Source organism: Podarcis bocagei, assembly GCF_964188305.1.
Source record: "Podarcis bocagei genome assembly, chromosome: 3".
NCBI lineage: Eukaryota > Metazoa > Chordata > Lepidosauria > Squamata > Lacertidae > Podarcis > Podarcis bocagei.
The window spans coordinates 73,536,094-73,547,559 of record NC_138127.1 but is presented as its reverse complement, the minus strand read 5'-3'; the positions used below and the strand labels follow the sequence as shown (position 1 = coordinate 73,547,559).

Genomic DNA, 11,466 nt, shown 5'->3' with positions numbered 1-11,466 from the left:
AGAACAGATGACGTGACCTTCATTTGGTGCATTATGTCTTTAAATGAGACCAGATGAACATTCATGGAAGGTTTTCTTTGGAAATCTCCGTAGGGGAGGTGTTTTAAGAAGGGATTTGACGAGAGTGAACACTGGGTGTTGGGTTACTCCTGGCAGAAACTGTTATGTAGCTATTGCTAATACCTAAAGCACCAAAATCAACAAAGGTCCCAACTTTTGTCTTGAGTCCCAGCAATAGTACCAACGTTAGCAAGGCAAAGAAAGATCCGAGAGAGATACCACCACTATGTAGCCACAAGCCCTCTCATGTAATCAGATTTTTGGCACAATATACAAAGCCCACCCCCACTGCCTTTGTATCTTGCCAGAAACCGGGACACATTAATCAACCTCTACGGAAAGGGTGGTCTCAAGGCTTAATATAGACAGGCCACAATCCTGAACTGAATGACAATCCAGCAAGTGTAACAGCTGTGAAAAGGGCAAATTCCATCTTAGGGATCATTAGGAAAGGGACTGAAAAGAATATCACCACACCTTTCTGTGAACCTACGGAACAACCGCACCTGGAATACTGTATACAGTTATGATCTCTGTACCAGAAAAAGGATATTGTAGATCTGGAAAAGGACAACCAAAATCAGCAGGCAATTGCAGCAACTTCCCTATTAAGAAAGCTGAATAGTGGACAGAGAGGAGCACTTCACACAGAATAAAGTTATGGAATTTGCTATCATGCAAGATGTAGATCCGGCCACCAATCTGCACTGTTTTGAAACAACAAATTCATGGAGATAAAGCCTGTTAAATGCTACTCCAAATCACTCCAAGCAAAAGCAGCTGCCACCTGGCATGGTGGTGCCCAGGAGCTGCCTCCCTGGCAGTGCTGCTGCTGCTGACCTGAACAGGGCAGGGTTGGGGCCAGGATAATGGAGAGATCAGGCTGGTGCAGGGTGGTGTACTAGTGGCAACACTGGACTGTCTCCCCTGTGCTCCAATGAAGTCCTAAACTTGTCACTGCCCTACCTTGTCCAGGTGAGCAACAGCAACACTTCCCCCAGTAGGGCAGCACTGTGGCACAATCCCACTGTGCCAGCCGCTCCTGCCTCCAGTATCAGAACCAGCTGCTGGGCAGGGGGGCTGTGTGGGCTTCCCATGGGCATCCGGTTGGCCACTGTGAGAACAGAATGCCAAACTAGATGGCCATGGTACCTTCCTATATGCAGCATCACAGAGAGTAATGCTCAAACATAGACATAATTTTTATACCTTTGATGGTGGTGCCCATCTCCAAGCATATTTTAATCCATCTGTATTGACTTGTGTCAATGTGAGAGTCATGCCCTAATGTGGTTGTCGGGGCCTGAGAGTATCTACCAATCTCCACGTGGATCGGGGTTTTTTTGTAGAGCATTGCAAAGATAGCTTCCTGAGCTTTAAAAAAAGTCATTTTACACAAAATTGTACATGCTACAGTAAGCAATCTGATGAGTCTAGTCCCACACATGAGAGTCAATGTAGATTGATGCTATGTTATGCTTTATTTATACACCACTTTTTGGCCCACAGGCCTCCAAAGCAGTATTTGTCACTTAATACAAGGAAGTCTCTAAGCAACTTAGAAACAGAATAAAAATACAGAGTTAAAAACATAGCAATCATCAATACCAACAAAACAAGAACCTCAAGAATGATGTTAAGTTCCTAGCAGTCTTTGTCATTGAATAAACTGTAATACAATATCACTATTATTGCAACCACTACTATGACTAATAACCACACAATAATAATACTGTCATATTACTACCCCTATCCGCACAGCCTCTTCTGTGACTTACTACTAATAATAATGCACATAGGGAGAGAGATGTGAATTCCAATGACCTGAATTTCCTGGGGAAAGTTGTACAAGATCAGCTAAATTGCCTTGAAAGTTGTACAGTACCAGCTGAGGTTTAAATACTTAGTGGAATCCTTCAAAAGATTGTTCACACTAAGCAAGAAATGGAACTAGGTGAGCCAGTTCAGTTAGGACTGGGTGCTGTCCACCGCCAATTTCATAATAGAGCAAGCATTACATCTGACCCTTAGTTCCCTCCTCACCTTGAAGGATCAGGTATTTGCTTGCAGGTGGGTGAATGGGCAGGAGGACTCCCATGCCTAAACTAGCGGGTTTGATTCATTAATTCATTAAACTAGCAGGCCTGCAAGTCAAGAGCATTTTCAGTCCATTGCCCTCTTCAGATAAAAGAACTCCAGTTTGCTTCTCCTCCTCTTAAAACGGAGAGGGGAAGCAATACAGTAAATCTAAGAGACATATTAAATAACGTTAAAGGCTGCTGCTTCCTGTCAAACAGGCTGGCGGATGGATGGAATGCACCGTTCTGCAAGATGGCTATAAACAGATCCTTCGCCACTAGCTCACTTAGCCTGCCTACAAAAACGGCCACAGAGAAGGTTGTGCAGGTGAACCTATTCCAGGGGAGGAGGGAGTGATCAGAGAAGGTGTTGTGCCCCCCAGGGACTGCACCCCTCAGGGGAGGGCTAAATACAAACAGCACTACTAGGCCCAGAAAATGCCACCAGCAGCTCCAATGAAATAAATGCACATTCCTTCCTTCCTTCCTTCCTTCCTTCCTTCCTTCCTTCCTTCCTTCCTTCCTCCCTCCCTCCCTCCCTTCCACAGGACCTATGAATTAATAGGAAGACTAGCAAGAATCCCATGGATAGTGCTCAAAGTAGAAATTGGGTCTTACTAAGTCAGAAATACTGCAGCTTGTTTTAGCCATGCAGGCTAAAGGTGGGGAGGCATGCTCTCAATTAAAAAATGATTGATCATAATGGAGATGGTCAATGGTAAATGCTAGGGTCAGGTTTGCCACTAGGCAGAGTGGGACAATTGCCTGAAGCAGCTGGTCTGGAGTTTCATGAAAAGGTAGAAAAGTTTTGGCTATTTACTATTGCTGCATTTTGACTGCCTCAAAGAGGGACATTTTGCCTCAGGTGCCAAAGTAACCTGGCCAGCCTTGGGTATGTTACAGAGAGTGTCATTACCTGGTCCACCTCAGGCAACAAATGTCATGGACCAACCCTGATAAATGCACATAATCATATGGTTCAAATCATCCACACATGCAGAGTTTACTATGCGATTCAATTAAACTAAAGTTAGTACCTTCTTCTTGCTGCAGTAAATCTGCCATTTCTTCTCTGGTGGGAGTGCAAACATTGCCTCTCTGTTCTTATCGGTAAGATCCAATTCATCCTGGAGAGGACAAAAAAGAAACATATAAATAATATATTTTTGCAGAGGATTTCCAAGGCCACCTTTATCTCCTTACCTTCAGCTGAAGAAACTTTAAAATTAAAACTTAAAAGTTGACTCTTTCAGGATATCTAACTCATCTTCAGTGTTTTATTTGGGAACTATGCACTGAACTCTTAAGCACACAAGGACTTTCCTCCCTTTCCTTGGCCTAGGAAGAACCTTGCAGCAGGTCCCTATTAAGAGCCCTGCCAGAGAGCATGATATATAACGCACCATTATGGATCTTAAATTACAAAATTCAACAGATAATATACTCTCCAAACTCGATGGCTTATAGGTAGGTGTGAGCAGACTTCTTCAGTCTGTTAAGTGTCTATGATTTCGGATTATATTTCTTTATCCTGCTCTGCCACTAAGTTACCGAGGTAAATCTAGTATTTACAAAGGTAAAACTATGCACATCATTACATAGATTCACATTCAACTTTACTCAGTAGTGAGCAATTCAGGCAATCTCAAACCAAGACAGGATTCAGACAAGCCACATTCTGTTTTCAGACAAGTAAAGAATTTTGCAGTCAGGGAAACTAGGTTCTTCCAAAGAGTCCCACGCACAATGGATTCTGCTGCTATGAGGGTTTCAGAAAGCTAAATTCTGGGAACCCTGGGCCTTTCCTGATAACCTACTTTCCCTGGATTCCAATGATCCAGCTTCAGGAATACAGTAATTGTTGGTTGGGGAAAAGGTTGTCTGAACCTACAGAAAAAAGTGGCATATACCTCAGTAAAGAGTTTTACCAAACTTCTCATCTAATCCTTTTATATATAGCTGCATCCATATACCTGTGGGTATAGAGGAGTATATAAATTTCATTATTGTTATTATCATCATTATTATTAATACATACATACATAAATACATACCAGGGGTTACCCAATGTGACACCTTCCACAGGTGACATTGTGAGGACTTCTGAGCTATTAAAAATAAAGCTGTACCCTAAAGCAGGAACAATACCTCTTTAAGACAGCTCCACAATGGCTCATTTGGAAAACTTTCTGGATCCAGAAACTTGTGAAAACAGTGAGCTAAAATTGCATACTGAGCCTGGTAGCAGCTGCTGACAGATTTAAAGGCCCACAGAGATTTCAGCCACAGAAAGGTACAAAAGAAACACAAACAGTAACAAGGCTAGGTCATTGCCAACAGCCCAAGGTAGGAGAAGCCAGGGGAGTGGGAGGGAAAGGGTTTTTCAAAATGTATATAACTTTGCGTGAAGAGTGCAAGCCATGTGGAAATGTTTAGAGCGAGTTTCCAAACAAGAGGGCAGCCAAGCAAGGCAAGGCAAGTTTTATCCTCCTTGCTATACAAAATTAACTTGGGCCAGGAGCACATTCTTAGAGGGATGGAAAGAGGAGAGGGGGAGAAAGAGAGACAGAAACTGCATGTCAAGTCTTAAGGACAGAGAGAACACTGCAAGTTTGTGGAAAGGATGTCAGGCCATTTATACTTCTGATGTTGTCAATATTACGTCTGGCAAAACAGAGAAAGAGAAGTCCTACATGGGCTCACATAAGCAATGAACTGGGTCATCTCAGCAAAATCTTTCACAAAAGCTCCGCCACTCAAGGGAAATGCCAATTTATCGCTTACTTGGCAAAAGTCAAGACACTAACAGGATTCTGTTCCGTACATCATAGAAACACATCTAAGAAACTGGTGGGCTGCTACTTAAACAAGAACTTTTGTCAGGAGGCTCAGTTCAACTGTCAAAACAGCAAGCTGAGAGATTTTACAAATGTCCAGCCCTTTGCAGGATGTGGAGGGAATGAATCTGAATGACAGAACATCTAGCCCCCACTTCCATGCCAAAAAAACCAACCCCAAAATTTAAAAAGCTGCTTAACCATTTTCACTGGCTGAATAAAACCTGAAGGCTAACACTGTAAATTCATCCAGCAGCTTCCAAGACTTCAGCGGATGTTGCCTATGAAACTCACTTTGCTCATTCCTCTGAAGGAAAATAGCATTTGGTCATGTAATTATACGGCAGATTTAGAAGGCACAATAATGAGTTTCCTGCAAAAGCATGGAGATCATTTGGCTGGACACCAAAACTTTAAAAAGGTGCACGGGCAAGCATCTCCATCTTTCCTCCTTTCCAGTGTTTGTTTGTTTTTAAGTAAGAAAAATATGGTATGGTCCACTACACAATGGACAATGTTTCTAAAATAATGGGCATAACACCCCATATGGCTTTTGCCAACCTGGCTTTTACCAAACATCTGCTGTCTGAAACACCTGCAGAACACCAGGTTGTTGAAGGTTTACCTAATACAATCTCCAGATGAAACCAAGTAATCACTCTTTCACCATTGCCCTCCACCTCACATCAGTATAATTAATGACAGTAATTTCCACTAAGCAGCCAAAAAGTAAACTCTTCTATGCCTGGGTAAATAGGAGGCCAATTGCCTCAAGTATAAGGGACTTGGTATTCAGTTGGTGCTGCTTTTCTGAGTGGTTGGTAATCCCTGATAAAGAACAGGCTATAAAGCTCAGGAGAACCTCAACAAAGAACACAGTCTCTGTGCCATCACATTTATTTAGGGTATAGTGCTATACCTGAGATCTGCCAGCTGGGTTCAGTGGAAGACCTGCTCTGCTGGCAAAACACCAAATAAACCGCTAATGCAGAAATGCGAGCAGATGATCATGGAAGTGAATGGCCACACCTCTGACATCTATGCAGTAGCATGAATAGAGGGGGAAGGAGGAACCACATACCATAGGGTTAGAGCTAAAGGTAAATTCCACAGGTTCTTTCAACACACTTTGCTCCTTCAGGCAAGTAATGGTGAAGCAGTACAGTGGTACCACTGGTTACAAACTTTACTCGTTCCAGAGGTCCATTCTTAACCTGAAACCATTCTTAACCTGAGGTACCACTTTAGCTGATGGGCCCTCCTGCTGCCACCGGCGTGCGATTTCTGTTCTCATCCTGAGGTAAAGTTCTTAACCCGAGGTACTACTTCTGGGTTAGCAGAGTCTGTAACCCAAAGTGTTTGTAACCTGAGGTGTTTGTAACCCGAGGTACCACTGTATAACATTTCCATTGTCCATAGCTATAAATCAGAAGTCTTGTAGCCCTCCAGATGTCGCTGGACTCCAACTGGCATCATCCATGGCCACTGGCCATGTTGCTGGGGCTGAGGAAAGCTGGAGCCCAACAACAGTTGAAGCCCAACAACAGTTGGACTCCAGCTTTCATCAGCCACAGGTTCTCCACTCCTGTCCTAAGTTGTGGGCAGAGCGTGTTCCAATGAAGCTCACTGCGCCATCTTATTCCACTGCAGAACATCACTGTGCCTCTAACAAGGCAACAGTAAGCTCATTCTCCCTCCCTCTCTCTTTTAAGGCTAAGCACTCAAGCACAATTAGACCTGGAAGACCACTTGCATCTCCCAGTATATGATTCCTACAGAAAGAGTTAACATACCTTGCTTTTTATACTATTAAATCCTGGAAGGGGTAGAAGATATTTTGTAATACTGTGCACAATATGATTGTGTTTGAGATGCTTCAAATGGGGCAAGATACATCCAAGTGAGATGCTAAGGGTGAATTAATACAACAGTCAGTCTTCATTGAGAGCTCTGAAGATGGCTGAAGACAAACAAGGCGCTGCAAATGTGACTGCCCAACAAAAACAGCCCTTTCAATGTTTCAAAATAAAATTGTTATTCATACGTCAAACGACACACACACCCTTAAAAAAAAAGTACAGCCACTGTTCCATCTGTTTTCCAAGAATGCATTATCTCTTTTTCCACTTCTTGGAAGACCTCAGTCCAAAGTTTTGTGCCAAATTGCCAACGCTCAGCCTCCTGCACACTGGAATCGGTGACTTGGCTCTCAAGTTAGCACTTCCAAGATTGCAGATACCACAGTAGAGTGATGATTAAGAAGACATGTGCCACGACGGCCTCAGGGAGAAGTTTAAAAAGAAAGGTCCAATGAATATTTTAACAATCTGTTCCATTTTCAATTTCCTTATTTTTTGTTATTTACAGAGGGGAGGATATGGTCAGTTAATTTCACTTTTAATATGGCCAAGACAGAATTTCAATGATAAAACACATGAAATGTTTGGGAGTTGGACCCAAAGCAGAAAATGTTTCCAAACCAGATTCCTGAAACAGAAGGGGAAGATGGCCCAGATCTGAAATGACTGAAAAACTCATGAAAATGAAAGGAAGAAACAGAGTGAGCAGGAGGAAACCTAAGAGGGTATGTTGTGTTATGCCCTTCAGCTCTGTGGGACGTTAAGCGTAAAAGATGGATTTGATACTCTAGGGGTAGGAAAACATTTCCAGCTCAAGGGCTACATTCCCATATAGACAAATTTCCAACAGCTACATGCGAGTAGTGGGTGTGGCCAAAGGCAAAAAAGTGGGTGTGGCAATGGGTGGGACTCTTAGGTTTGTATAACAGACTAAATTCCAGCCACTCAAACATAAAAGGTTTCTATACATACATACATACGCACAACTCTCCATCGAAGCAAATGGCATTATCACACTTCAATGACACATTCCAGCCAGACAAAAGGAATAAAGCAAGGTGTGGAGAAGATATGGTCAGGATGAGACCTAGGGAGATTCTGGAGAGTCAGACAGAGAGGAATGCTAGGCTGCACTTGGTCCCCTAGGCCTGAGGTTCTTGAACCTTCTACACAAGCCTCCTTGCACTTAAGGGGAACTCTGGAGTAGGGATCGAAGAATCAGCCCATTTTGGTTCTTTCCGTTCCCCACTTTGCCTATCCAAAATGCACTTTTCTACATTTCTGCAGCAATTGGTGATTATTATTGTTGTTCCCCTTCATGGATCACTGTCTTGTTGTGGCGAAGTGGCTTGAATAACTCCAAGAAGCAGGGCCGTCTTAAGCATATCCGGCGCCGTGGTGCAAAGCTCCCTCCGGCGGCGCCCCACCCCCACCCCGTTTTCCCAGAGTTGTTGACCGGCAGGGCTGTAGGAGGCGGGCAGCAGCTGGAGAGTGGCTCCTCCGGCGGGGAAGAGGTGGAGGCTGGACGCAGCACCTCCCAGCTCAGCTGGCCACTTCATGCTGCAGTAGCCACAGCAAACAGAGGCTCTGGGTGCGGCGCTGATTCGGCATGGCGGCGGCAGGTGAGGGTGGTGACCTGATGCTGGGAGGCGCTGCATCCAGCCTCCACCTCTTCCCTGGTACCCTCTAGAACTTGGTGCCCTGGTGCCCCGCGCCACTAGCCCCTATGGGTAAGACGCCCCTGCCAAAAAGCTATGAGCTATGCTGTGCAGGGCCACCCAAGACAGACAGTTCATAGCCAAGAGTTTAGACTAAATGTGATCCACCTGGAGATGGAACTGGCAAACCACTCCAGTATTTTGCCAAGAAAACTCCACAGACATAAAAAGGAGAAGCTTTGAGAAGAAAGTGAGAGTTTCCAAGGCATGCTCTGGTTCATGGGGTCATGGAGAGTCAAACACAACTAAGACGACTAAAGAACAACAATTGTTATTATCATTATTATTATTAAAAAAGAATCCTCATGAAAATTCTTAAGCATTTTAGTGCAAATTTCTCCTGATAACCCTTTTTGGTATGCGGTTTCTTTTTACTAACGCACACATTTTTGCTAACAGTTTTTCCTGATCAGAAGGCATTTTTGTATGCTGTTTTCAATAATATATTCATTTTTAGGCACATCCCCCCAATATATTCATTTCTGAAAATATTATTTGGCTGAAGAAGAGCATCACAAAATTTGGATAAATGCAGATTTTGAAGGATGGCTGAATTTCAGTTCCCATACTGTTTTAGAAAGTCCAAATTCAATAAACCTGGCTTTAAATGCAAACTGAACAAAATGTCTCCCCCATCCTGGCTGAGAAGTAGGGTTCTTGAGCAGCTCATTCCCATTCCTTTCAAAGGATTTTTTCTGCAGGAAAATTACCCACAGGCTTGTAGCCGGTGGCTTTTAAAAAATATAATTTTATTTATAGTTTTCATTTGCATACATTGCAATATACTTTTACAGAAATTATAACATTTCAAACAATTTGACTTCCTGCCTCCTCTTTCTGTGGTTCCTTAAATTTATTTTATCATTTCCTGAATATTCTAAATTAACTTATGCTTTTATTTATTTATCTTAATTGTATATTCTTTTTTTAATACGCCATTTCTGCATATTCCAAAAGTTGTTGTATATCCATTCTTCTCTCATTGGGAATAGCCTGTGGCTTTTTATTAAGTCAAAACAAGCAAAAAAAAACCTCCAGTGTGGATTGCGCTTCATATATTTTTACCCCCTGCTGCTTCCAAGTATGATGCTACAAGCTTTGTTCAGAATCTCAACACACCCAATACTCTAATTTTAGCCACATTTTTGTGATTCTTGGATTCCTTCCCCCACCCCCACCATCCATCGTTACAATTCTTTTTCAAACCCCTAAAAACTCGAGGGGTGTGGGTTTGGAGGACGTGTTTCTCACAGGAATGTTTTCATTTCATTTTGGGAATAGTAACTCATGTTGCATTTATGTCAATCTGGTGTTCCTGCTTGAGCCTAGCTCTTACTATTTATAGGTGGCTTTGACAGAACCCTTGCTATAAGAAGCTTCTCACAGGACCAGTCATTCCACTTTTAATGAATGGTTTTTATAATTGCATGGTCATTTAGTGGAGCCTAGGTGGTGCTTTGCACAGGAGTTTCTGTACCAACATCCGAACTTTTATAGTTTGTTTCAGACTCAACTGGTTTCAGCTTGCACGTCTCCATGGTTTTCCTCAAAACCAGAAGATTCTCACCATGGCCACTGTTGCCATTTAGTCTGTGATGGAAAATGCTCTTCAGTCCTGGGAAGGCTCCACTGGAATGTGTCATTTTTTGTTACATTTGGGTCTCCTCCACCCTCCAAGGAACGCCGTCATGGCAAACGAAAGCTTTCACCAAGAAAAGTACTCAAAAAAAACGACTTCTTGTTCACTGCAAAAAATGACCATGATTTTGCCACTCCAGGAAGGAACATACGTATCAGCCCACAGAGGGTGACTGAACAAGACTGGCCCGGTTTGCACACAAGACTACATCACAAATGGGAAACCTTTTGAGCCCGAGGCCAAGTTTTCTTCCAGGTAACCTTCCAGGGGCCACATGTCAGTAGTGGGTGGGGCCAGAAGTGAAAATGAATGTACAGTGGTACCTCGGGTTACATACGCTTCAGGTTACAGACTCCGCTAACCCAGAAATATTACCTCGGGTTAAGAACTTTGCTTCAGGATGAGAACAGAAATCGTACTCCGGCGGCGTGACGGCAGCTGGAGGTCCCATTAGCTAAAGTGGTGCTTCAGGTTAAGAACAGTTTCAGGTTAAGAACGGACCTCCAGAACGAATTAAGTACTTAACCCGAGGTACCACTGTACTTTTTACCTTTGTACAATAGGCTAGTTTCTTCACAGTGATACACACCTCTCTATCCTCCATTCAGACAAGCAAGACTCAATACCACAATTCAAGGACATATTCCACTTAGGCAACAATGATCAAGAAGCATGACTAACTGAGGGGTGTGATCTGGGGAAAGAAGGGGATGCAGACTGGGGACAGTACCAAGGGCCAGACAGAGAGGGTCACATTTGGGGCCTAAGGCTGAGGTTCCTCACCCCTGAGCTAAGCCAAAGCATGAATGTACAAGCACTGTTGGTATACAGGAAAAATCATGCCAGTCTGCTCTTCCTCCCGGTCTTCTGCTGCTCTGCTACTTGGAGCTAAGCTGTGGTTTGGCTTGACATGATTTGGCTCCGAACCTGGGATCCTCCAGATGCTTTTATTCAATGTAGCACTAAGTAGTGCTTTGCATTAGAAGAAGAACATCATCCACTTGCACAATAGAATTTTACCTTTCCCCCTCTCCCTCCCTCTCTCCACTAAATCTGTTGAGGGACGGGTGTAAGTGCACAGGGGCAGGAGAGGGGTGTGTGTGAAAGTTCCACTGTGCAAATGGAAGTCATTCTGCTCACGTATTTCATTCTATACACTTGGACTACAATACCCATCAAGCTATTTTGTAGTCCAAAACATCTGCACAGCACCAGGCTGTTAAAGCAGGAAAGAGCACCAGGTACCTGATATGTTGGTCAAGTATACAGAGGGTT

General features: G+C 43.4%; 1 protein-coding gene across 7 annotated transcripts in view; it reads right to left on the bottom strand.

The window, feature by feature from the left end:
• Nucleotides 1-11,466, bottom strand: part of DAAM2 (dishevelled associated activator of morphogenesis 2) — a 226,984-nt gene that overhangs the window by 107,811 nt on the left and 107,707 nt on the right. For all 7 annotated transcript variants that reach the window (XM_081186365.1, XM_081186362.1, XM_081186368.1 and 4 more), the window contains one exon: nucleotides 3,176-3,265. In XM_081186365.1, coding sequence (XP_081042491.1) covers nucleotides 3,176-3,265 — 90 coding nt within the window. The remainder of the gene's footprint in view (nucleotides 1-3,175; nucleotides 3,266-11,466) is intronic.